Source organism: Dipodomys spectabilis, unplaced genomic scaffold (genome assembly GCF_019054845.1).
Source record: "Dipodomys spectabilis isolate Male_0828 unplaced genomic scaffold, ASM1905484v1 ptg000092l, whole genome shotgun sequence".
Lineage (NCBI taxonomy): Eukaryota > Metazoa > Chordata > Mammalia > Rodentia > Heteromyidae > Dipodomys > Dipodomys spectabilis.
Window position 1 is genome coordinate 15,282,460 of NW_024870769.1, and position 27,459 is coordinate 15,309,918.

General features: G+C 40.4%; 2 protein-coding genes across 2 annotated transcripts; both read left to right on the forward strand.

Annotated features, from left to right (window-relative positions):
• The first annotated feature begins 4,971 nt into the window (after window positions 1-4,971).
• Window positions 4,972-27,459, forward strand: LOC122112127 (zinc finger protein 809-like). Its single transcript, XM_042684970.1, has 5 exons — window positions 4,972-5,079; window positions 8,812-8,871; window positions 17,932-18,058; window positions 19,764-19,853; window positions 27,356-27,459. Exons 2-5 carry the CDS (start codon window positions 8,857-8,859, stop codon window positions 27,457-27,459), a joined length of 336 nt encoding a protein of 111 aa, XP_042540904.1. The 5' UTR covers window positions 4,972-5,079; window positions 8,812-8,856.
• On the forward strand, window positions 21,423-23,282 carry LOC122112169 (zinc finger protein 135-like; the record flags this gene model as incomplete). The annotated part of the gene is made up of 1 exon (XM_042685030.1): window positions 21,423-23,282. A coding segment is annotated over one exon (1,014 nt), but the record flags the coding sequence as incomplete, so codon positions are not given.

Consider the following 27,459-nt stretch of genomic DNA (forward strand, 5'->3'; position numbering starts at 1 on the left):
CTGTCTTGCCTCTACCAGGAAAACAAGATGGTGCCAGTTAAACTCAACTCCCTACCATTCCTACCACATGGCCAAGATGGCACTGTCCTGTTCTACCACTTCTGATGTGTATGTAGGGTGGTCTCCTATTCTGCCTTTGAGGCTCCCATAGGACGTTTTCAGTGAATATTTGTTAAATGAATACAGAAATCAATTTCCTGAAATTGTGTATGGGCGGAAAAAATTTGTGTCTTGACTCATTATCTTGAAATCCTTTGAAAAGTATGTGATAGCAGGGAGCTAATGGCTCACCCTTGTAATTGTAGATATTTAAGTGATTGAGATCTAGGGATTGAGGTTTGGAGATTGCCAGGCAAAGAATTCTGTGAGACTCTCATCTCCATTAAGGAGAAAAAGGTAGAAGTTGAAGCTTTGGATCAAGTGGTAGAAGACCAGCCTTGCACAGCAAAAAAGTGAGAGTATCCAGGCCCTTAGTTTAAGTTTCACTATTGGCACACACACACACACACACACACACACACAAACAGTATATGAGGGGTTGGGAAGGTGGCTCAGTGGTAGAGCGCTTGCCTTGCATGCATGAGGCCCTGGGTTCGATTCCTCAACACCACATAAGCAAAAAGGAAAAAGCTGTAAGTGGCGCTGTGGCTCAAGAGGTAGAGTGCTATCCTTGAGCTGAAGAGCTGAGGGACAGCGCCCAAGCCCAGAGTTCAAGGTCCCACGACCGGACCCCCCAAAAAAACAAAAACATATATGAGATCCTGTTACAATTCATCATGGTAAGGATCAAAGTTGCATAGTTAAAAACTATTGTGATCTCATAGTTATACTGTTTCTTTCTGCTCTTGCTGGAATCAAGTAGTGAAGAAGAAATTTTTTTTTTTTGGTCCAGTCGTGGGGCCTGAACTCTGGGCATGGGCACTGTCCCTCAGGTCTTCAGCTCAAGGCTAGCGATCTACCACTTGAGGCACAGCGCCACTTCTGGCTTTTTTCTTTTTACTTATGTGGTGCTGAGGAATTGAACGCAGGACATCATGCATGCAAGGCAAGCGCTCTACCACTGAGCTACCTTCCCAGCCTTGAAGAAGAATTTTCTATTTTGAAATATGTAGCTGAGTTGTCTTTATTGCATCCTGTTGCATCATTTCCAGACACACTCATTGACTATTTGATTTTTGTATGACATTCTGAGAGACCAGCATCCACCTCCATTGGAGGATATTTCAACTATTGAAGCTTCCAAATGGACATTGAAATGGACAGAAACCAAACAGTCTGGATGCAGAGTTTAGGAATGTTATTAAAAAAAAATCAGTAGGGACATTCAACAGCAGCCATGAGGGGGCAGAATAATTAACAAAGATAAGTGAGGCTGAGAGTGATGTGGATGGCCAAGGGTACAATGGCTGGTCACTGGTGGAGCAGGGAAGTGGGTGCTGCCTGATGCAGCCATAGGACACACCAAGCAAACTCACTACTTCCCTGTGAGTGTGATCTTTAAGGCCTGACCTGCAGATGGCAGAAGATGACCTTACTGCCTTGTGCACCTATAATGTTATGGTCTCACCTTCTAGAGAATTATCTCTGCCCTTGATGCATCTGCTCTTCCAGCTTCTGAGTTGCTAGCTGCAAGGGGACTCCAGCCTCTTCTTGAATTGAATTGTCTATTTTTCTCTCCTCCAGCTCATCCAGGGGATATATCATTCTGGGTGTTCTATATGACCCTACTGATTCCTATGGCCTTACATTACTTAGTGCCCGTCACACTCTCTAGATTCTAGGCTACAAGGAATGTTTTGTTGTGAGGAGGCTGAGTCTTAGTAACTTCTCACAGTCATCCTGGTGCCTTGTAGGTGGAGGGGGCTCTCTGCCCAGTGCTGAAAAGCCTAGAGATTAGAGAGGCCATTCACGGAATTGCAAATGCCATGGTTCGTCTGTTCTGAAGACCAAGCTACCCACCATCTGGTTTGCCAGGGTTGGATGTCTGAGGACAGGTCTGATATAAACAACTTAGGAAAGATTTAGTTTGCTCATATTTGGGGAGGTTTTTAGCAAAGCGAAGCTTCTCACTTAATGATGCCTTAGAAGTAGAGGTAGAGGGAGGGAATGAGAATGAGAACAAATCTACATTCCTGGCATTCTGCTTTTTGCCTGTTTCTTTCTATCAGGATCCCAAAATCTGATGGTAGTGTTCTCATTTAGTGCCTATCTTCTCAAACACTGTTAATTCTTCTTGGAACAACCCTTACTAACTTAACAGGAGTGCGTTCCTAATCTCCTAGCTGCTTCTCAATCCAATCCTATTGATATTCAATACATCCATCACAAGTTTTGTTAACTTGGAACCCCAAATTCTTCATAACTATATGATTCCACTCTTTGCCCTTTGGACTTTTGTCCATCTTCTCTAGTTCCCCACAGCAGCTCAAAATTTCTTCATACACTGGAGGAAAGCTCTTGTGAGTTCCTGTAAAGTCAAACACAGGTTATACCCCCCATGAGATAAAAATGTGATTAGATATTTCCATTCTAAAAGGGAGGAAAAGCCCTGCCTTAAGGTATTTTCATTTGCAGATGGCTAGAATTTAGCCAATTTCTGAGATATCCTGAAGACAACTTTATTTTGCTCTAGTGCATAGCAGTCCTTTCTTGTAGTTGGTAGCCCAGAGACTTTTCTCTGTTGGTTGATTGGCTTTGAGCCAGGTTCCTGCTTTCTGACTAGCTAGGATTACAGACAAGAGACACTGGCGCAAAGTTCTCAATTTCTTCTTTTTTTTTTTTGGGTCTGGTCGTGGGGCCTGACTCTGGGCTTGGGTGCTGTCCCTCAGCTCTTCAGCTCAAGGCTAGCACTCTACTACTTGAGCCACAGCACCACTTCCGGCTTTTTTCTTTTTGCTTATGTGGTGCTGAGGAATCGAACCCTGGGCCTCAGGCATGCAAGGCAAGCGCTCTACCACTGAGCCACCTTCCCAGCCCTCTTGTCTTTTTTTTTTCAATTTCAACTTTTAGATTTAATTTTTTAAATTTTTTTATTGTAAAGATACTATACAGAGGATTATAGTTACATGAGCAAGGTAATGAGTACACTTCCTATTGAGCATTGTTACCCCCTCCATTGTTTTCCCCCTACCTCCCTTCCCTCCCTACCTTCCCTGAGGTTCTTTTTTTTTTTTAATTGTGATTAAGTGATTACATAATTTCCGGAATTTCACAGTATTGTGGAATAATGATGCTCATTTAGAGTCACAAGTTCATTCTAACTTTCCTGGATCAAATTGTCTATCACAGTCTATAACATATAACGGTGTACACATATACACCATACAGTGATCAGCAGCATGGGGATATTTAGTAGTGGTTCGACCAGATGAGTGGGAGTTCTTGGTTTCTTAAGTCCTGTTAGTTTTGTCGTATCACCTAACATTTTGGATTTAGCATTAACTTATCAGGGAGACCATGTACTGTTTGTCTGTTTGCTCTTGGCTTAACTCGCTCAACATGATTCCTTCTAGCTCCATCCATTTCCCTGCAAATGCCATTATTTTGTCATTTTAAATTTAATTTTTTATCTTCAAGTGCTTGTCCAAGTCTGTTACAACTTATAACTATGTGTATAGGGCATCTTGATCTGTCACCCCTTTCTTCATTCTCCTTCCCCAACAGCCATGAGAAGCTTCCCACTTTTGTTTTAACATATGTACTTGGGAATAAGAACTACATTTGCCTACCTTTGCTTTTCCATTCATCTTCCCCCATCCCACTAATTCCACATTCAAACATTTCAGCATTTGTATTCATTTAGTTGAATTCTTTGTGGAAATGGTTTTACTTTTGGTATATTATGCTTTAGTAAACTTGGTCAAGTATATGTGCACATGCTCCCATGTGTGTTTACATGGGAAGTGTTAGTTGTTGTCCAAGATGTTCATATGACAGAAAACATGTGCTCCTAGTCCTTGTGGGTAAAGGCACTAATTTATTTCCTTTCTACTCTTCAGTTCCTAAGAATGCCTGGGCTCCAGATCTCTCCCATGGGTGAGTGCATGAGACAGAAGCACATGAACTTATGGTATACATATGTATATACTATATGTATATGTATTCTATGTGTATATGTATTTTATATATCTATGCATTCTATATATGTATAGATATAGCTATAGATATATATCTATATATACATATATCTACATATCTATACATAGTATAGTATATGTATTGTATATGTATTGATATATCTACAAGTCTATACATAGTATACAACATACATATGTATATATGCATACATGTACTATGTATAGGATATAGAAACACATAGTATATATATACTATAGTATATATATAGTGTATATATATATATGTATATAAGTGTATATATATGCATATACATACACATTGTACTAGTATATGGTACTAGCATATATATGTATATTACGATGCTAGTATCTATATCTATATTATATAGTATATAGAGAGATATATATACTATACATATAGATAGTATAGATAGTATATATATGTATATGTCTATATCTATAATATATAGATACATGTATATACATGTATACACACTATAAGGTGCACCAAAAGGTATAGTTAGAAAAAGAAATGTGCGGATGATTGCCATGATCACCGTATGAAAACTAGAAATTTATAGGCAAGCTTATTTAGTGCTGAATTTTGTAGTTGGTCTCAGAGGAAAACCAGGATTTCCAGGAAGTACTTCCACTCACCTGGCCCAGCTGGGATAGTTAGGTCCCCACACACCTGCGGCAGGCCACGGACCTCCAGTCACAGGTTGAGTAAGAAACCTACATGTCCACTTCCTCCCGTATGACGCAATGCATAGTGGGAAATGTAGTCTCCTCTCGGGCACAGAACCATTGGGCGGGGCTCTTTCAGGCTCCTCCCGTGCATGCGCTTCCGCGCCCATTTAGGGCATTTTCCGCTCAGAAATTCCGGTTCCTGGCGTTGTGCCGCGCTCCTGGGAAGTTTCCGAAGTAAAGTTCAGTGTTGTGAGTGCCGGAGCCCGGGTGGCAAGAGGCCCCGCTGTGCCTGGCGAACCTGGGGACCTGAAATGTGAGTGGATGGCAGGCAGGCAGGAAAACGGGCTGCAGGCGGCAGCTGGAGCCGGGCGGGTAGCCTGGAGGCTCCACGCACTGCCGGTCCCTCCGGTCTGGGTGACTGTACCTGGGGTCGTGATTGCTTTGTCAGAGTCGGTTCTGCCAGAATCAGTGTCCTTCCAGGTGCCGGAACCTAGCTGGCTCGGGAAGGCTCGCGGGCAGGCTAGAAGGTTGTCCAGACTAGGAGAGCTGGGGAGGCCTGCGCTTCTGTTCCACGCCTGATTCTGCTGTGAACCGAGGTGACATCCTCATTGCTCTTGCCCTGCTGAAAGATGGACGCAGTCACAACTGTAGTGCAGTTGTGAAATGTGTGTTGGACGAGTCATGTGATATGGCTGTGGAATTACCGTGGTTCTGTGTTGTTTCTTCTAGGAACGTTTCTAATTCCCTCCTACACCACGTAGCCCGCTTAGCACTCCTGGCTCCAGTTTACACATGTTTGTACACGACCTAGTTTCTAGAGAAAGTTGTTTATAGGATATTTGAGAACTGGCTGATGGACTTGTATTCTTTGGAATTAAGTAAGCATGGTAAATTTGAAGGAGGGCAGATTCTGAATAGGAGTGTGCATCCTGAAAGAACGAACACTTGCTATCCTAAAGGACAGAGGCAGAGAAGCACAAGAAGGAAGGATCTCATTAACTTAGTAATTATTGCCGCTGCTTTCCATAGCGCAAGATTCACGTGGGACTCTTCTGCAAAGCTCCCAACTCTCCAACTTGGCGAGAGGAGAAGTGAGCTAGACTGAGGAATGAGCCAGAGCTGAATTCTCAGAGGGGTAGGAGGCAGTGGTTTGTGGTTTGTAGTGGAGAGACACCTTGTCACACCTGAAAGAATCTGTCTCTACAAGTACCCTAATTCCAGTCTCATTGATTCAGTCAACCCCAGTATCATTTCTAGAATGCAAGCTCTCTCAAACGTATCTTGTTATTAAATATGCCTTTTAGAGATGTACTGGTATTTGGTTTTACCTGATGATTGGTCTGACAATTCAGGAAATGCTTGCTAGGGACCTTAATGCTTTATAACAAAAATGATAAAAATAAAACTTAAGTTGATATAGCTAGCTCAAGATTGTATTGTTTGTAGATGTTAAGTAACCCGAAGATTTAGCTAGTGTTACCCATTTTGTTAAAATCTCTCAAAAGTAGTATTTTTTCAGTTTAGGGATTTTTTTGGGGGGTCGGTCGTGGGTCCTGAACTCTGGGCCTGGTCGCTGTCCCTCAGCTCTTCAGCTCAAGGCTAGCGCTCTACCAATTGAGCCACAGCGCCACTTTGGGCTTTTTTCTTTTTGCTTATGTGGTGCTGAGGAATCAAACCCAGGGCCTCAGGCATGCAAGGCAAGCACTCTACCACTGAGCCACCTTCCCAGCCCCTAGGGATTTTTTTTGAAGTGAGGGAGGTGATTGAAGTCAATGTTTCAAAATACTTTACTTGAAATATGCTGATTTTATTTCCTTTCTTTTTTTTTCTTTTTCTTTTTTGTTTTTGTTTTTGTCATTCATGGGGCTTGAACTCTGGGCCTGGGTTCTGTCCCTGAGCTCTTCAGCTTAAGGCTAGTACTCTACCACTTGAGCCAGTGCCACTTCTGGTTTTCTTGTGGTTCATTGGAGATAAGAGTCTCATGGTCTTTCCTGCCTGGGCTGGCTTTGAACCTCAATCCTCAAATCTCGGCCTCTTGAGTAGCTAGGATTACAGGCATGAGCCCAGGGCCTGGCTAAAGATTACATTTTAAAATGGAAATTCTGTAACATGAAACTGTAAAGTTTTTGCTGTATGGCTGCCTAGAATTGAAAACAAAATAAAAATACACTCCCCCATGAAATCTATGAAAATTCCAGTCCCCTAATTGGGATATTTAGCCTATAACAAATTTATTTTATTTTACTTATTTTTGTTGGTTGTGGAGGTTGAACTCAGGGCCTGAGTGCTGTCTCTGAGCCTCTTTGTGTTCAAGGCTAGCCTTCTACCACAGTACCACTTCCAGCTTTTGAGTGGTTAATTAGAAATAAGAGTCTCACGGGGACTTTTTGCCCAGGTTGACTTCTAACTGCAATCCTCAGATCTCAGCTTCCTGAGTAGTTAGGATTATAGGTGTGAGCCAACAGTGCCCAGCTATTTTATGTTTTGTGAAGTTAAAAAAAAAACAAAACTTTATTGTGATGGAGAAAATGTTAAGACTAAAATGCATATGTTGCTTTTTATTTTGTTTCGTTTTTTGTCAGTTGTGGGGCTTGAACTCTGGGCTTGGGCGCTGTCCTTGTGGTCTTCAGCTCAAGGCAAGTGCTCTACCGCTTGAGCCATGGCACCACTTCCCATATGTTTTTTATGGGAATGATTCACTTAGTGTTTTTAATGATTCACTTAGTGTTTACTAGCAGCAGCAACCTCAGTGAATTCCCCATAATAGACTTTCATGATAATTTGGATTTTTCCTCCTTGTGGCTGGAAAGTTCACTTCATATTATCCCAAAACTTTGTCTCCTACATAATTTTGTTAAAAAAAACACAGAGGCATGGATGATATCAGCACTATGTAGTAAACCACCCAGCACATACGGCCCATGATAGAGCATATGGAGAAGAAAGAAGGAAAGAAAGGGGATGGATGCAGTGAGGAAGGGAAGGAAGTATGGAACAGAGATAAGAAGGAAGGAAGGTATTTTGAGAAAAAGTGATCTTTTTGATCCAAGTGGGTTGCTTAAAAGTTCTTGACTTGTGCGGGGCGTCTGTGGCTCACGCCTGTAATCCTAGCTACTAAGGAGACTGAGATATGAGGATCACAGTTCAAAGCCAGCCCAGGCAGGAAAGTCCAAGAGCCAGCAGAAATTACTAGTGATAGCATCCAAAACCAACCATCCTGAGTAAGGAAACCAGATGATTAAGGCCTAATCTTCTAAAGAAATAATCCTAACAGAAATGCAATAATGAGTCCGGCCCAAAATGTAGCTCCACAAAACTTTAAACAAGTGAAATGGCGGGATGTTTTGCTATATGTGCTGGCTCCTGTATATCCAGCAGAATAGCAAGGTTCTTCACAGTATAATTGTGTTCAGGGAGGAGGCAGTAAGGAATTTTTCAAACTTTTGTTCCCATATTTATTGATATACCTTTGCCTAAAGCAATTTAAATGGCAAATCCAGACCAAATGCTTCAGGCTACTTTGGGTAGAGAAAGATGTGCTATCTGGGAGCCATTATTGGAAGAGGAAGCCTATATATTTTTTCCCTAAATTCTGAGTGAAAAATGCTAAGTTGTAACAAACATGCTTTCCCTGATACTTAAGTATTCCAAAACAGAGTGAAATATTCAATAGAGTCTTATGTGATATCCTTACATTAACAGGAAAATAACTCATACTTTCCTAAGTGCATTTCTATAATTACTAATATTAATATAAGATATTGTATCTCTTTCTTTGATTTATATTATTTAATTATTTTTGAGGGAACATTAATTGTTCCCTCATCTAGAAATGAATTACATTTATGATATCTACCAATTAATGTTCTGTGGATACATCTTTAATGGAGAATATATTGTGTCTACTTCAGCCATGAAAGGGTCTTCTCCCACAGGAAGGTCTTTTTTTTTTTTTCCCCTTCCGTGTGTAGTGTCTTGAGCAAGAATCTGGGACAAAGCCACATTGGCTCTTTCCTGACTCCATTTTATTTGCCTTCTCTCCCAGCTATACTCTCAAAATCTTCTCTACATTGTCAACAGCAACAGAAAAATGAATGAATCTCTGGTGAGTTGCTTTCATTTATTTCTTTGCTTTTTAGGAACTTTTAATAAACTTAGTGGGGTCCAAGAATTAAAATGGAAAAATAGAAAAGATTTAGTCTCAGGAAAATGTTCATAAATAAGATAAAGATGGCTTGTAGATTTAGCAGATTATGAAATCTTGAGTCAGTTTAAGTTGAATGCAAATTTATCTCAAATTTGTCTTCCATGTTTCTGATGTGAGAAAGAGTAGTTATACATAATCCAGTGACACCTAGGAACTCAGCATGCTAACATCTTATGGAATGCAAATATTTGCTAGCCATTGGTCTGAAAACTCATCCTCATTCATTATACATTAAACTATCTTAATGATGTTAAACTATGTTAGTGACATTTTTCTGGAATTACTGAATTAATGTGATCCCAAACATCTCTGAATGTTAGAGTCCTGAGTAAGCTATATACTCAAATGACTGTCCACACATAACCCTTGGCTGGTGTGTATTTTCTGTAAAGAATGCAACAGACTGCATAGAGTTGCATGTTTTTCCAAAAGCTCATTAGTGACTTAAATTACAGTCTTTTTAGTGTTGTTTTTTTAACTTGAACTTATGCTATATTTGATGATGTTGTCTATGGCCTTTCTGTGTGTGTGTGTATGTGTGTGTGTGTGTTTTGCAGGTCGTGGGGCCTGAACTCTGGGCCTGGGCTCTGTCCCTCAGCTTTTCAGCTCAAGGCTAGCACTGTACCACTTGAGCCATAGCGCTACTTCTGGTTTTCTGTTGGTTTATTGGAGATAAGAGTCTCATGGACTTTCCTGCCTGGGCTGGCTTTGAACTGTGATCCTCAGATCTCAGCCTCCTTAGTAGCTAGGATTACAGGCTTGAACCTCCTGTGCCCAGCACAAGTCAAGAACTTTTTTTTTTTTTTTTTTTTGCCTGTCATGGGGCCTGAACTCTGGGTCAGGGCTCTGTCCCTCAGCTCTTCAGCTCAAGGCTAGCGCTCTACCACTGGAGCCAAGCACCACTTCCGGCTTTTTCTGTTTATGTGGTGCTGAGGAATTGCACCCAGGGCCTCATGCTTGCAAGGCATGTAGTCTACCGCTGAGCTACCTTCCCAGCCCCAAGTCAAGAACTTTTAAGCAACCCACTTGGATCAAAAAAGATCACTTTTTCTCAAAATACCTTCCTTCCTTCCTTCTTATCTCTGTTCCATACTTACTTCCTTTCCTCACTGCATCCATCCCCTTTCTTTCTTTCCTTCTTTCCTCTCCATATGTTCTATCATGGGCTGACTTCTCACTCCAGTTTTCCTTCTCTTAGGACACTTTCTGAACTGACTTTCTCTTATATCTTATATAGGAAAATCACTAAAGTTACCATCTGCAATCAAATAGATTTTTCCTAATTTCATTCTATTAGGTCTAACCTCATTTAATGTGATGCTGCTTTTTTTTGCTTGCTCTTCTCACATTATTGAATATTTTCATTCATTGGATGTATAAGAACAGAAGCTGATAGTTCTGGTAAACTTTTGACTTGGTTTATTACATTAGAAGTGTCACTGTTCACAAATCTGGAGGACATTTACTCAGTAATAAGGTTTGGGCTCTTAGGAACTCTGCTTTGAGCCAATATTTATGGCAACATCTCCTTAGAACTCTGCTAGGTGAAAGCATTTAGGAGTTAGTGGAACACATTTGTAATGCAGTCAATGAAAAGTTATACAAGGATAAAATAAAAATGCATAAGAGTCTTAACAACTTTTGTCTCTATCCTGTGTATTTGTTCATAACTGTTCAAAGTTTGTATTATGTCATTGCATTTCCACTAACTTTGACAACATGTTTTTCAAATTCTATTTCTCTCTCTCTTTTTTTGGGGGGGGGGGGGGTCCAGTTGTGGGGCCTGAACTCTGGGCCTGGGCGCTGTTCCTCAGCTCTTCAGCTCAAGGCTAGCGCTCTACTACTTGAGCCACAGCGCCACTTCCGGCTTTTTTCTTTTTGCTTATGTGGTGCTGAGGAATCGAGCCCAGGGCCTCAGGCATGCAAGGCAAGCGCTCTACCACTGAGCCACCTTCCCAGCCCTTCTCTCTCTTTTTTGCTGCCAGTCCTGGGGCTTAAGCTCACAGCTGGACACTGCCCTTAATACTCTCCCACTTGGGGCTGGGAAGTTGGCTCAGTGGTAGAGCGCTTGCCTTGCATGCCAGAGGCCCTGGGTTCGATTCCTCAGCACCACATAAGCAAAAATAAAAAAAAAAAAAAAAAAAAAAAAAAAATACTCTCCCACTTGAGCCTTGGCTCCACTTTCAGCTTTCCGCTGTTTAATTGGAGATAAGAGTCTCACGGACGTTTCTGTCTGGGCTGAATTCAAACTGCTGCTCTCAGCTCTCAGCCTCCTGACTTGCCATCATTGCAGATGTGAGCCACTGATGCCCTTCTTTCAAACTCTTCTAAATTTCTTTTTTTCTTTTTCCTTTGTAATTTCCATTAATTACTTAAAGTCAGTAAGGAAAATAGATACATATATCACATATATTTCTGATATAATTCCTATAACCTAATATTTGTCACATTACTCTTTCAGTGTTGTGTTTTTGTTTTTAATCAGTCATGGGGCTTGAACTCTAGGCCTAAGCACTGCCCCTCAACTCTTCAGCTCAGGGCTAACACTCTGCCACTTGAGCCACAGCACCACTTCTGGTTTTCTGGTGGTTTATTGGAGATAAGAGTCTCATGGACTTTCCTGCCTGGGCTGGTTTTGACCTGTGATCCTCGGACCTCAGCCCCCTTAGTAGCTAGGATTACAGGCAAGAGCCACTGGTGCCCGGCTTATGTTAATTTGAAGACAGGTTTGCTGTGTAGTACAAGTTGTTTTGTTTTGTTTTGTTTTGTTTCTTCTTCTTTTTTTTTTTGTCGGTCGTGGGGCTTGAACTCTGGATCTGGGCTCTTCAGCTCAAGGCAAGTGCTCTACCACTTGAGCCACAGTGCCACTTCCGGTTTTCTGGTGGTTTATTGCAGATAAGAGTCTCACGGACTTTCTTGCCCAGGCTAGCTTTGAACCATGATCCTCAGATCTTAGCCTCCTGAGTAGCTAGGATTACAAGCATGAGCCACCAGCTCCTGGCAAAGCTTTTCTTAACTTGATATATAGCATAGGCTATCTTGTAATCTTGCTTCAAACTCCCATAATCATGGATTTTAGGTATTTATTTCCATGCCTGGCAACATCATCATCATCATCATCATCATCATCATCATTATTATCTTGAGCTCAGGATCTGACACTGATTTTTGGCTGGATTTTACCATGTGAGCCATGCCTCCAATCCCACTATTCTTAAATGTACAGTTTATTGATATTGCATATATTATATTGTTGTGCAACCTGCTTTTCCATAATGTTTTTCTATAATATTTTTCTTCTTCCTTGTATGAAGCTGTATATATTCATGAAATATGCAGTTCCCATTCTACCCCAGTCTCTTGCGATCATCATTCTACTTTTTTGTCTCTATGCATTTGTTGACCCTGGGAACCTCAGTACAGGAAATTCTACCATGGCTGTTCTTTGTGTGTGTGAGAGAGGGTGGGAGGGCAGGGGTGAGTGAGAGAGGGAAAGTGGGGATAGGGGAGAAGAGTGAGGGGTCATGTGTGCCAGTCTTGGCATTTGATCTTAGGGACTTTCCTCAAGGCTAGCATGCTACCACTTCAACAACAACTCTACATATATCTTTTTTAGTAGTTAATTGGAGGTAAGACTCTCAGAGACTCTGCTACCCAGACCGCCTCCAAATCACAATCCTCAAATCTCAGCCAGGAATACAGGTTTGAAGCACTGGCACGCAACTTAACATGGCTGTCCTTTTGTGACTTGTGTGTTTTTTTTTTTAGCTAATTGTGTTCATGATTCATCAATGCTATAGCATGTATTAGAATTTCTTTAAAAAAAATCTATCTATTGGTGGATGAGTGGTTTGCTTCTGTCTTTGGTTATTATAATTGCTATTAAATGATTCTCCCAATACCTGTTCAAACCCCTACTTTCTCTTTGGTTGGTTACAAAGCTAGAACTGCTAAACCATATTTCTGTGTACTTCTATATTTAGTTCTTATTAGCGTCTTTGACCATTTTTCACTCCTGCCAGAAATCCACCAAATTTCATACTTTTCCAAATCTCCGTCATAGTTTTGAAGTTTTTATTTTTAATGTATCCATAGCCCTGAGGTAAACTAGGCATTTCATTGTGATTTTTATTTGAAAGTTTCTTTTGTTACTACTAATATTGAACACCTTTTAATTAACCATTTATCTATATTACTGTGGGAAGGTCTCTTTCCCATATTAAAATCCATTTTCATTTTTTTTTGTTCCCCACCAGTCCTGGGGCTTGAATTCAGGGCATGAGCACTATATCTGAGCTTTTTTTTGCTCAAGCCTAGTATTCTACCACCTGAAACACAGCACCACTTCTTTTCTGTTTATGTGGTACTGAGGAATTGAACCCAGGTTAACCATGAAGCCACATTCCCAGCCCTTTGTTTGTTTTTGAGTTACAGGATTTTATTTTATAATCTTTTAAATGAATTCTGTTTATTAATCTATTACGAGATATAAGCAAATATTTTCTCAAATTTCATGAATACATTTGTCATTGGGCCTTTCATGTACCATATTTCAATTGTATATATTTGACCTTGTCTGGTTTTTGTACCATGCACTTTTGGTGGTATATCCAAGAAATAATTGTCAAATTTAATGAAACTCTTTCTCCTTCATACTGTTTTTTTTGTTTTTCGGGTTTTTTGTTGATCGTGGGGGCTGAACTCTAGGCCTGGGCACTGTCCCTCAGCTCTTCAGCTCAAGGCTAGTGCTCTACCACTTGAGCCACAGTGCCACTTCTGGCTTTTTTCTGCTTATGTGGTGCTGAGGAATCAAACCCAGGGCTTCATGCATGCGAAGCAAGCACTCTACCACTTCCCAGCCAGTCATCATTAATTTAATACTACAATAAAACAGGATTATTATTAGTGGTTTATGTAGAAATATATATCCAACCTAACCTACAATAGTCCATGTTTCAAAGAAACTGCTGTCTTTCATCTCTAATAATTTTAACTGTTTTCTTCTGATAGGTTTTCTTTAGTGAATGAATTGGCAAGTCTAGTCCATCTCCAAGGAGGAATTTATTTTCACCTCAAAGGTGGAAAAATTGAGTTTGTTGCCACCATGAATGAAAAATAAATGGCATTATTACAATTCATTGTGCTCTGGACCCATCCTAATTTCTCTGCAAGGTTTTTGAATCATAGATTATTAGAAATGTGTATGTAATTATGATGTATTTGCAAATTATGGTTCTCCTTTTTGATTTGTACCTCTCAGGGAATGTACTCACAACATTTTGCCAAGGGATTTATTTTCACTTTCAGTGTGTCTTAGTAAATGTAACACACAATGCTTGATGAACAACAGTGACATCAAGATAATGTTATCTATGTGTGTGTTCCTTTTTTTTTGGGGGGGGGTCCAGTTGTGGGCCTGAACTCTGGGCCTCTTCAGCTCAAGGCTAGTGCTCTACCACTTGAGCCACAGTGTGACTTCCGGCTTTTTTCTTATGTGGTGCTGAAGAATCGAACCCAGAACCTTAAGCATGCAAGGCAAGTGCTCTACCACTGAGCCACCTTCCCAGCCCTATGTGTGTGTATGTTCCTGCTGTTGGTTTTTGTTTAGTTGTTCTATTGGTAATTGAGAAATATTAATTATCCAATTGTAGTGTTCAATGTTAAAATAATCCCTTTTTAATTCCATGGCTTTGTTGCATGTTTTGGGAGACTTCATTTTTAAGCATATAACTTGTATTATTCTGATGTATGATTTGATGTTATTATTATGTCTCTATCTGTGGTCATACAGTTTGTGTGGACATTTGTTCCTTTCCTACTATCTTTATTTGAGCTTCTCACTATTGATTTTTGCTTATGTCACCTTTGTATTTGTTTATTTATTTTCATATCCTTTAGGTTATGCCTTTGTAAGTAATATATTATTGAGTCTTTGATTTTTTTTTTTAGGTTTTTTTTTTTTTTTTTTGGTCATGCCAGACAATGCCTCTGTCTTTACTCCACTTACATTAAAATACTAATACAATTACATTTATATCTACCATTTTGCTACTTATTTTCTCCTTCTCAATCTGGTATTTTTTCCTTATTTATCTTTTTAGAGCGTGTTAACTAAATATTTCTAGCATAGTCCTCTCTAGTATCCACAGGAATGGTTCCAAAAATCCTTACACAGGCGCTGGGAAGGTGGCTCAGTGGTAGAGCACTTGCTTCGCATGCATATGGCCCTGGGTTCGATTCCTCAGCACCACATAAGCAAAAAGAAAAAAGCCGGAAGTGGCACTGTGGCTCAAGTGGTAGAGCGCTAGCCTTGAGCTGAAGAACTGAGGGACAGCACCCAGGCTCAGAGTTCAGGCCACACATTGGGACACAAAAAAAATTAAAAAGAAATCCTTACACATACCAAAATAGATGCTCAAGTTCCTTATATAAAACTGTATTGTGATTTTATACAACCAGCACACATACATCTGTATACTTCAAATCACCTCTGAACTACCCCTGTTACTTAGTACAAATTAAATGCAATGCAAGTAGTTGTTACTTGGCATTTTTCAGGGAATTATCACAATTTTTTTAAGTCTGTACATGTTCAGTAAGAAGCTATATATTTTAAAATTTTAAGATTGGGGGCTGGGAAGGTGGCTCAGTGGTAGAGCGCTTGCCTTGCATGCATGAGGCCATGGGTTCAATTCCTCAGCACCAAATAAGCAAAAAGAAAAAAGCCGGAAGTGGTGTTGTGGCTCAAGTGGTAGAGCACTGGCCTTGAGCTGAAGAGCTGAGGAACAGCGCTCAGGCCCAGAGTTCAGGCCCCATGACTGGACCAAAAAAAAAGAAGAAGAAGAAGAAGAAGCCAAAACTGCAGGCAGCTTGTTCTTGAGGTCTCATTTCTATAACTTCAAGAAAATGTATTTCTTTCACCATCTGTTTTGGTATGACAGCCATAGGAAAGTAAATATACTTAAGAGCACTGTCATACTGCATCATAGTGTATAGGTACTTTTTAAGGGAATAGTTCCATATATAAGCTTGATCTTTTATACATTTAAAGATATTGGTGATATTATAGATTTGAACTTAGAGCATGATACATGCAAGGCAAGTACTATAGCAATTACATATTTGATCTGTAGCCCTAGTTCTTGTACTTTTGTTTTTAATACATGCATGTATGTAAATATTGAATCTTCATTTATGTGAGTTACCTATAGTCTATTGTCTTTGTTGTTGCTGTTGTTAGTCATGGGGCTTAAATGCTGGGCTTGGGTGCTGTCCCTGCATTTTTCAGCTCAAGGCTAGCATTCTACCACTTGAGCCACAGCACCACTTCCAGTTTTCTGGTGTTTAATTGGAGATAAGAGTTTCCTGGAGGGCTGGAAGGTGGTTCAGTGGTAGAGCACTTGCTTTGCATGCCTGAGGCCGTGGGTTCGATTCCTCAGCACCACATAAGCAAAATGAAAAAAGCCGGAAGTGGCGCTGTGGCTCAAGTGGTAGAGTGCTAGCCTTGAGCTGAAGAGCTGAGGGACAGCGCCCAGGCCCAGAGTTCAGGCCCCACGACCAGACCCAAAAAAAAAAAAAAGAGTTTCGTGGACTTTTTGCCCAGGCTGACTTTGAACCATGATCCTCAGATTTCAGCCTCCTGAGTAGCTAGGATTACAGGCATGAGCCACCAGCACCTGGCTCTATTGTCATTTTTACTTGAAGCCATCATTTAAAAAATTACATAAAACAAATATATATGTACCTGTGTATGTGTATGTTTGAATGTGTGTGTATGTGTGTAGTTGTTCTTTTATACTTACTGACAGATCTGGTCCTGGTCCCATCAGTATGTCTAAGTTTGCACCTTTTGTCATTTTCTAAGCAGGACAATTTCTTGTAGCACTCTGGGAGTGCAAGTATACTGTTGATCTTTATCTGAAAATATGTTCAACCTACATTATTAGAATAGCTCCTCTGGGCAGAAGATTGTGAATTGAAGGTTGTGTTCTGTGAACCCTTTACAGATATATTTCCTTTCTGTGTGTTTGGGGTCAACATTTATTTCTAATGTTGCTAAACATAGCAAAAGTAGAAAGAGGGTTGGACATTCTTTCTTTGTAGTGAGACTCAACATGGGAATAAAACTCTCCTTGTGCCCTGTGCACAACATATTAGTACCAAATTCTGTTGTATCCTCCTTTATTTTCTTCCAAATTTTTTTGATCAATTCCCCAATTTTACTTTTTTTTTTTTTTGCTCTGCTGTGGGTAGTCATGTCTCACACTGCTTTCTTATATTCTGCTTCTTATTTCTTTCCATATCCCTTCCATCCTTCCAAGAGGAACTAGTAATGCATATATGGTCAAGGCACATTTTATTCCCTCTCATTTATGTTCTGTATTACAGATGGTGGGTAATGCTACCAGTTATTTAGTATTTAGGAATGAAATATAAGGGAGGCCTCAAAACATCTTTAGGGATATACTAACAACAATGAGCACATAAAACTTAAGTAAAATTTTCTATGTCCTAAATCATTAGTAATCAATTTCTTGATTACTGTTACTTTCTTTAACATTTACCTGGACACTGTGTTTTTTTGATAAGCTAATGTGGTATGCAACTCTTGTGATTGCCTGATGGAGCTCTGTATAGTTTAGATTCTAGGCATCTATTTGTAGTTGATGTCTTTAGTGCAGATCATTGGGTCCTGGAAGATCATTTTTACCTTATCTTCTCTTGCTAGCAACAAAAAACATTTCCTGATTGATAAGGGAAACTTTGCTTTAGTAATTTATAAGTTAGTATAGAGGCAGATATTTCTACTTGAACTTTACTTTTCCATACTGCATAGGTAACAGAGCAAGCTTGAACCATTTTATGCACGACAGAAACATACATGTAAAGGAATGAAATCCTCAGAGTTGGTTTTCTCATGACTCAGGGTTAATGACTTTTTGAAATGTGCCGTTTCAGGGGTTGGTATCCTTTGAGGATGTGTCTATGGACTTCAGCTGGGAGGAGTGGAAGGACCTGGATGGTGCCCAGAGGACCCTGTATAGGGATGTAATGCTGGAGACCTATAGCAACATGGTATCCTTGGGTGAGCAAAGATCACATCAATTACTAGGAACAAGAACTTTGTTCTTTTTTTTTTCTCTTTTTTTTTGTTGGTTGAGGGGCTTGAACTCTGGGCCTGGGTGCTGTTTCTCAGCTCTTCAGCTCAAGGCTAGTGCTCTGGTATTTTATTGGAGATAAGAGTCTTACGGACTTGCTTGCCCAGGCTGGCTTTGAACTGCAATCCTCAGATCTCAGCCTCCTGAGTAGCTAGGATTACAGGCATGAACCACTAGTACCTGGCTAAGGGCTTTGTTCTTAATAGATATAGGAATATGGATCAGATTTAATTCTATTTAGATGTAATATTCTAGTCTTTGAGGACCATCATGTCCCCATAACAAAGTTCAATTTGGTTGCACAACTCCTGAAACCATCTTCTTGTCATTCTTCATGGTGCTAAGTGAGTAGTTTGGTGAAAGGGCACTATGTTCTCAAATCTGAGTTAATTATGAAGCTGGAGCAAACACCAGAAGAACCCTCAGAATAGGGCTTCCGAGGTGATTCAGTAAATTCTGGATAGGGAAGTTGTGAAGATCAGAGCCAGTGTGGCTGTTCCAGCAGTTTCCATAGCTTCTATACCCAAGGACAGCTCCTATGCATTGCTGTCTTATGTAGTCTTCATTGGTGTCTCTTGTATAACTGTATCCCCCATTTTTGTTTGTTGAAGTCTTACCTAGGACTCCAGTCACTTTCTGAGTCTTAGACTTTCTATATGTTCAGTTGCTTTTTTTTTTTTTTTTTGCCAGTCCTGGGGCTTGAACTCAAGGCCTAAGCACTGTCCCTCATCTTCTTTTTTTGCTCAAGGCTAGAACTCTACCCCCTGAGCCTCAGACCACTTCTGTATTTTTCTTTTTATGTGGTACTGAACAATCAAACCCAGCGCTTTATGCATGCTAGGCAAGCACTCTACCGCTAAGTCTGTTCAGTGTTTTTTGTGTTTGTTTTTGTTTTTTTGGGGTCCGGTCATGGGGCCTGAACTCTGGGCCTGGGCGCTGTCCCTCAGCTCTTCAGCTCAAGGCTAGCACTCTACCACTTGGGCCACAGCGCCACTTCCGGCTTTTTTATTTTTGCTTATGTGGTGCTGAGGAATCGAACCCAGGGCCTCAGGCATGCAATGCAAGCACTCTACCATTGAGCCACCTTCCCAGCCCCATGTTCAGTGTTTTTTTTACTGTTCATTTCTAAAATCTTTTCCCCTGAGCATTTATTAATACTTCATAAATTCCTTCAATTCTTGTTAGTTGGATAATTCACATGTGCTGGTATTTTAATGACTGCAGATAAAAATATAAATCAAATGTATTTCCTTTTAAAGAATATTATACTACTTTGTAAATTAGAACAAAAAAATTAAATATGTTTAATGATGAGATGGGATCCACAAGCAAAATTTTACCTGGATGAGGCAGAGAAATAAATAGGATGAGAAATATAATTTACTTATATTTACTTCTCAAATTTGACATATCATATAATAGGTTGATATACCATTTCCAATGAAGTATACATCCCTATTGGAGACAAGAATGTGGAAATCAGTAATTTAAAGCTGGTATTTAAAATGAAAAGCACATATTTAGGGAGGAAGTCATCTATAGAATTGAGGAGAAATGAGAATATACTTTCTCTACCAGGTTGTCTGAGATCATTACACCAGGCCATAGTTCTGTACTGTTTCCTATTAACAGGGTACTGCATTCCTAAACCTGAAGTGATTGTGAAGCTGGAGCAAGGGGCAGAGCCATGGCTGGGAGAAGCCCCAGATAAGAGTATCACAGGTGAGTCAGCATTTACTGGACATGAATGTTAAAAAGAGCAGAGCTTGCCAGGTGCCGGTGGCTCATGCCTGTAATCCTAGCTACTCAGGAGGCTGAGATCTGAGGATTGTGGTTCAAAGCCAGCCCGGGCAGGAAAGTCCGTGAGACTCTTATCTCCAATAAACCACTAGAAAACCAGAAGTGGTGCTGTTGCTCAAGCGGTAGAGTGCTGGCCTTGAGCTGAAGAGCACAGGGACAGCGCCCAAGCCCAGAGTTCAAACCCACTACCGACAAAAAAAAAGAGCAGAGCTCAGAAGAGGTGACTATATTGAGATGTTCTCATTCATGTTCCAGCTCCCGGATTCCTGTGTTGCTGGTTCTTTCCAGCAACTGTGCCAATGGATAAAGACATGTCATAATGACACCATGAGAGGTGTCAAGAGAAAATGTCTCTCTTTTTTTGCTTCTATATGGTCAGATTTTAACAGGGCTAGTTTAAGGGAATTGCAGGAACAGATCAAAAGGGAATCTTCTAAGCACTAAAGAACAAGATACTAAAAGGCAGTAAGGTTAAGTGCACAAAGGCAATTTTCCTGTCTTTGATAGGATTATTGCAGAACTTTAGACAGACATAATCCTGTCTTTAATTAAACACAGGATAAGGAATCATAAAACCACCAGTTTTCTACTAGAGTAAGTGGCAGATAATATGTCCTAAACTTAAAAGCACTAGCAGTGAGTTATTGAGTATTTTGACTAAATATCCCTTCTGATAATAAAACAGAGAACAAAACTTAAGAAGAGCACGACTGTATCAGTATTTGTTAAGTAACTTATTAGGGAGAAATGCATACAGTTCTCATGAATCCATTCCTAGTGCTATTGTTTTTGAATCTTCAGTAAGGAGGATGGGAAGAAATGACTTTACCTTTACATGAGTATTCATTAAGAAATTCTTACATACCATCATGATTTTATTCTGCCTTTTTGTTAAACATTTTAGATGTCCAGCAAGTTGATGGTTTCATTGAAATGTGCCAGGAATGTCCAGACACACATCTGTTGCAAATTGTAATCACCAATAATAACACAGTGGAGGAAAGAGTTAGGGTTTTAGGTATAAAAAATGTATCAAATCTTGCTACAAACCAGACCTCACTGTGTAACAGGAAACTCACACAGGAGAGATACCCTATGAATATAATGAATGTAATTCCCAGAAGTCAAAACTCATCAAAACTCAGAGAACTCACACAGGAGACAAATGACATGACTGTGGAAAGTCTTTCAAGCAAAACTCAATCCTCAGTATGTCTCAGAGAAGACACACAGAAGAGAAATCTTATGAATATGACATATGTGGAAAGTCTTGTAAGTGAAAATCACAGCCAAGTGTGCATCAAAGAACATACAAGGGAGAAACCATATGAATATAACACGTGTGGAAAGTCTTTCATACTGAATGCAAACCTCAAGGCACATCAAAGAACACACACAGGAGAGAAACAATTTGAATGTAACATATGTGGAAAGTCTTTCAGACAGATGTCACGTCTCCATATGCATCAGAGCACACACACAGGAGTGAAATCTTATGAATGCAACAAATGTGGAAAGTCTTTCTACTATAAGTCCCACCTCAGTGTGCACCAGAGAACACACACAGGAGAGAAACCATATGAATGTAACACATGTGGAAAGTCTTTTGTCATCAAGTCATTCCTCAATGATCATCAGAGAATTCACACAAAAGAGAGGCCTTACGAATGTAACAAATGTAGAAAGTCTTTCAGCAGGAAATCAAGTCTTCTCAGGCATCAGAGAATTCACACAGGAGAAAAACCTTATGAATGTCACAAATGTGGAAAGTCTTTTGTTTTCAAATCAAACCTCAATGAGCATCAGACAACACACACAGGAGAGAAACCATATGAATGTAACACATGTGGAAAGTCTTTTGGCCAGAAATCAAGTCTTAGCAAGCATAAGAGAATTCACACAGGAGAGAAACCTTATGAATGTAACAAATGTGGAAAGTCTTTCCACTACAAGTCATACCTCAATGTTCATCAGAGAACACACACAGGAGAGAAACCATACGAATGTAACACATGTGGAAAATCTTTTGTCACCAAGTCATTCCTCAATGATCATCAGAGAATTCACACAGGAGAGAAACCTTATGAATGTAACAAATGTGGAAAGTCTTTTGTTTTCAAGTCAAGCCTCAATGAGCATCGGACAATACACACAGGGGAGAAACCATATCAATGTAACACATGTGGAAAGTCTTTCAGCTATATGGCAAGTCTCTGTAGGCATCAGAGAATTCACACAGGAGAAAAACCTTATGAATGTAACAAATGTGGAAAGTCTTTTACCAACAAGTCATACCTCAATGCTCATCAGAAGACACACACAGGAGAGAAACCATATGAATGTAACACATGTGGAAAGACTTTTGTCACCAAGTCATCCCTCAATGATCATCAGAGAATTCACACAGGAGAGAAACCTTATGAATGTAACAAATGTGGAAAGTCTTTTCACTACAAGTCAAGCCTCAATATTCATCAAAGAACACACAAGAGAGAAACCATATGAATGCAACACAAGTGGAAAATCTTTCAGCAATATTTCAAGTCTCCACAGGCATCTGAGAATTCACACAGGAGACAAACGTGAATATAACATGTGGAAAGTCTTTCACCAGCAAGTCAGATCTTAGACATCAGAGTTTACACTGGAGAGAAATCAGTACCATCAGAAAAATGGAAATGAAAATTCTAGGAGCTTTGAACTTTGGTCTGGGTCAGCCTCTACCTCTCTACCTCCTTCATAGAGCATTGAAAATTACAGAGGTTGACAAGCATGCTTTGAAGCAGCGTACTTTGGCCAGATACCTAAGGAACTGACTATGATAGATTATGGAATGGTGCACATTCCTCCTCAAATTGCAGCAGGAGCTCTTCGATTTGCACTGGAAATTCTTGATGGTGAATGGACATGACTTCTCTAGCATTACCTGTCTTACATTGGGAATCTCTTCCTCTTATGCAGCACCTGGCTAACAACATAGTCATGGACAGTTGGCGCTTCCAAAGCACATGACTTTTGAGAAGAGTATGCTACACATAGACATGCGAACATCAGCATCTACCACAGCTGGATTCTATAGTAGTGACAAAGGTCTCAAACTTGTCAACTTGTTTTGGTGTACTATGATAATAACTGCAAATAAAATTGGCACCATGTGCCACTTGTATATACTATACTACATTGACTGGGATTTTAATGGAGGTTGTGGCCATTTTTACTTTTAATAGCTTAACTTGTCTAAATGTGGTTATTTCCTACTCTAACTTGTAAGTCATAAGTGCATTCTAAATCCAGTTTTCATTTTATGTATTTTTGTTTATTGGTTAGGGAAGTAAATAGGATGTTCAGAACAAATAAGCTAATTTATCCTACCTTTCTGAATCTTATCCTCCTGAAGGATATTGACAGATTAAGAAACATCTAGCTCCCATACCCTCTATAAACATCCATATATATGAGTTGTTGTGGAGCGTTTTTCATGGGTCTATTCACTATACAGCAAAATTCCGTCCAGCATGTGTAGCCCTTTTTATATTTAATACTTCACATACTATGCATGTACGAAATGTAATGTAGACATATATTGCCCTGTTGACATTCAGACCGCATTTGCTCATTGCCTGTACAGTGTTGGTTAAAAATTATTTTATACCATTTTTTCTTGATGTGATACATTTCCCAAAGTATATGTATGTGTTCAGGCAGAGCCAAATGAATTTGTCAGATGTCATCAGCAGTGTACACCAGTGTTTTCTCTGTATCTTTGTTAAAGCTGAATGTAATCTGTCTTAAATCTTTGTGAATGCATCACCCCCTGGTGATACCTACTTCCTTCCAAAGATAGGGTATTTCTTGGGCTCATTTCTTTTTTTTTGGAGGGGGGGTCCGGCCGTGGGGCCTGAACTCTGGGCCTGGGCGCTGTCCCTCAGCTCTTCAGCTCAAGGCTAGCGCTCTACCACTTGAGCCACAGCGCCACTTCCAGCTTTTTCCCAGGGCCTCAAGCATGCAAGGCAAGCGCTCTACCACTGAGCCACCTTCCCAGCCCCACTGGGCTCATTTCTTACCTAAGGTTTTGTGGTTGATGTGTTTGTAGAGTTTATCTTTTGCTTTTTGTTTTTTGTTTGTAGGTCATGGGCCTGGATGCTGTCTCTGAGCTTTCTTGCTCTAGGCTAGTGCTCTATCACATTGAGCTGCAGTTCCACTTCCAGTTTTCAGATAGTTAATTGTAGATAACAGTCTCGCAGCCTTTTATGCCCAGGCTGGTTTCAAACCATGATCCTCAGATCTCAGCCTTCTTAGTAGCTAGGATTATAGGCATAAGTTACCAGTGCCTAGTTTTTCCCTGGCCTTTTCATTTTTTCTTGTTTTCTTTTTTTCAGTAACCATGATTACTTATACATGGAAAACTAAGTGAAGAGAAAAATAAAACCCATGAATCATGTAAAGAAAAAGATTTAGATAATACAGGGAAATACATACACATACAAACACATTCTACCAAGTAACTGAAGAGATGAGGTTCAATTTCCTTGTCAAGTAAATTGAAATTAGACCTTGAACAACTATTTGCCACAAAAATATCTGATTCCCAATAATCCTGGAGAGGAACATGAGCCAAAGAAGCACTTATTTTATTTAAAGACACATCAAGGCACTCACTGGTCGCTCAATAGAATCCTAGCTATTCAAAAGGCCAAGATATGAAATTGTGATTCATAGCCAGCCTGGTCAGACACGTTTACAAACAGATCTACAAAGCCCTTATTTCTAATTAAAATGAAGATGTTAAAAGTAGAAAATTGGCTCAAATCGTGTTGTGCCAACTTGGAGGGACAAAGTGAAGTGAGAACATGAAGCTCTACATTCAAGCCCCAGTACTAGCAAATGAAGTCACATAAAAAGCTAACTTGTGGAAAGTCTCTCCTCCATACACTCACACTCAGAAATTAAACTCTTAGGAAGCTTATCTGAATGTATGTAAATCACTACTTCCTTTTACCTGTTTTCCTGCAAGAAAATGCAAATAATTATGCATTTTTACTGGACTATGGATTCATAGTAATTATAAAGACCCTAAATAAAAGAATAGGAGGAAAAAGCACTAGTCATTTGCCTTAATGAGGCAAATTAATGATTGGCAATGTCAGTCCAGAGAAAATGCTGCATTGGATGGTTCAGAACACATGGACAGGTAGAGCTCTTTCATAGGAGGGCAGAAAAAAAGACCTTCCTTTAGAAGGCCAGCAGGTGGCCACCTAGGCATGTCCACTAGGCATTGTCACAGGGGTTACATAAACAAGCTGTTCTGAGTGGGGTCACAGAAGGTGACCTGGGATAGTACCTTTCATTCTGATTTCTTATGAGGGCTGGCAGAAAGACTCATTCATAGCAAGGTGTACTTCAGATACCAGCAAGGGAATGGTCCTTTTAAGTCTAAATCTAGAGAGCATGGCAGGGGCACCAAATTCATGAGAGGTCCTATAGCTCCCAGAGCCATGTACATGCCTGTGTATGAGCCATACTTTCCTCTCTAGGCTTTATAGTTTTTTGAGAGGTGAACATTGAATATTACAATGTGGTCACTCTGGGAAACCTCATGAGTTTGGTTTAGTGCCTTGCTGAAGGTTCCAAGCTTCTATTCCAGCACCCAGAATGTGCCCTCCTCTGGATGAATGGGAGAAGACAAACATGACCTTCTACCCATCAGGTCAAGGAGGGGCTGAGGTCCCCTTGCAGTTGGAACTCAGAAGCTGACACAGATGTCGCCTTCAGGGCAGAGACAAATCACTGGATGAGGCCACAAAGCCACAGTCACACCAAGACAGTTGTAAGATCACTTATGTCCTCGGAGAAGTCTGGTCTCAAAGGTTATATACACAGGGAAGCAGCAAGTCTGCTTAGAGTTCTTTGAGGCTGGATTAGGCAGCACTCATTCTCAGCCTCTGTAATATTTATTTTAATGATGCTGCTGGATATCCCTAGTGAAATTTTCATTTCATATCTTATCTCGCATCCAGAATGTGTGGTTTCTGTTCATCATTTGAGTCTCCACGTTGAAATCCTAAGTGGCTGAAATGTCTTCTCAGTCCCTGGAATGGCAGGGCCCCTAGTTTCCTTCAAGTCACTGAGTATTACTAAACGAATTTTTTTCTTCGAGTACTAGTCCCAATGTCTGTGATTCCTCCTGGATAGCTTTTGTCAAAACCATGATCCCTGTGCATGAGCCATGCTTTCCTCTCTAGGCTTTATAGTTTTTTTGAGAAGTGAATGTTGAGTATTGCAACCTGGTCACCCTGAGAAAGAGATTTCCCCCCTCATGAGTTTGGTTTAGTGCCTTGCTGAAGGTTCCAGGCTTCTATCCCTGATTATCAAGCCTGATCTCTTCACAGAGGTCACAATGTGTGGATTCTCACCACCACCTCTGGCCCTCAGTGCAATAGATATTTACCTGGAAAGACACTGGGGCTTCCACTCTGCCAATTTGGCTGTATTAGTTACTTTTTCAAAGACACCCAAAGCTGGGACACCAGTGGCTCATGCTTGTAACCTAGCTACTGAGGAAGCTGAGATCTGAAGATCATGGTTCAAAGCCAGTCTGGGCAGAAAAGTCCCCATGAGACTCTTCTCCAATTAACCACTCAAAAACCAGAAGTGGAGCTGTGGCTCCAAGTGGTAGAGTGCTAGCCTTGAACAAAAGAGCTCAGGGACAGCACCCAGGCCTTGGTTCAAGCCCCAAGAACAGCAAAAGCAAAAGCACCCAAACATCAGACATTGCATGTCACATGTCACATACACAGAGGTCTTTCTTTTGGGGGGGGGTCCGGTCGTGGGACCTGAACTCTAGGCCTGGGCGCTGTCCCTCAGCTCTTCAGCTCAAGGCTAGCGCTCTACCACTTGAGCCACAGCGCCACTTCCGGCTTTTTTCTTTTTGCTTATGTGGTGCTGAGGAATCAAACCCAGGGCCTCAGGCATGCAAGGCAAGCGCTCTACCACTGAGCCACCTTCCCAGCCCCACAGAAATCTGAGGATTGAGATTCAGGGCTTTCCAGGTGAAGAAGTCTATGAGACTCTTATCTCCATTAAGCAGCAAAAGGCAGAACTGAAATTTTGGCTCAAGTGGTAGAACACCAGCCTTGAATACCAAAAACAGCCCAGGCCCTGAGTTTAAGCTCCAGTACTGGCATAGACACACAAAAACAGTATGTGACAGCCTGTTACAATTCATTATGGTAAGGGTCAAAGTTGTGAAGTTGAAAAATATTGTGATCTCATAGTTACCCTCTATTTCCTTCAGCTCTTGCTGGAATAAAGCAAAGAAGAAAACTTTGCTTTTTAAATATGTGACTGAGTTGTCTTCACTGCATGCTGCTGTATCATTTTGGCATGAGCCCATTGACTATTTCTTTTGTATTCATGACATTAAGAGAGAGACCAGTGTCCACCATCATTAGAGGACATTTCAGCCACTGGAGATTCCACTATGGACATTGGAACAAACAGAAACCAAACATTCTGGATGCCAAGTTAA

Bases quoted from the DNA above. Each gene is read 5' to 3' on its own strand.
- LOC122112127 (XM_042684970.1), top strand. The intron at 18,059-19,763 runs GTGAGCAAAGAT...TCCTATTAACAG, and splicing joins TAGCAACATGGTATCCTTGG to GGTACTGCATTCCTAAACCT. The intron at 19,854-27,355 runs GTGAGTCAGCAT...CATGACATTAAG, and splicing joins CCCAGATAAGAGTATCACAG to AGAGAGACCAGTGTCCACCA.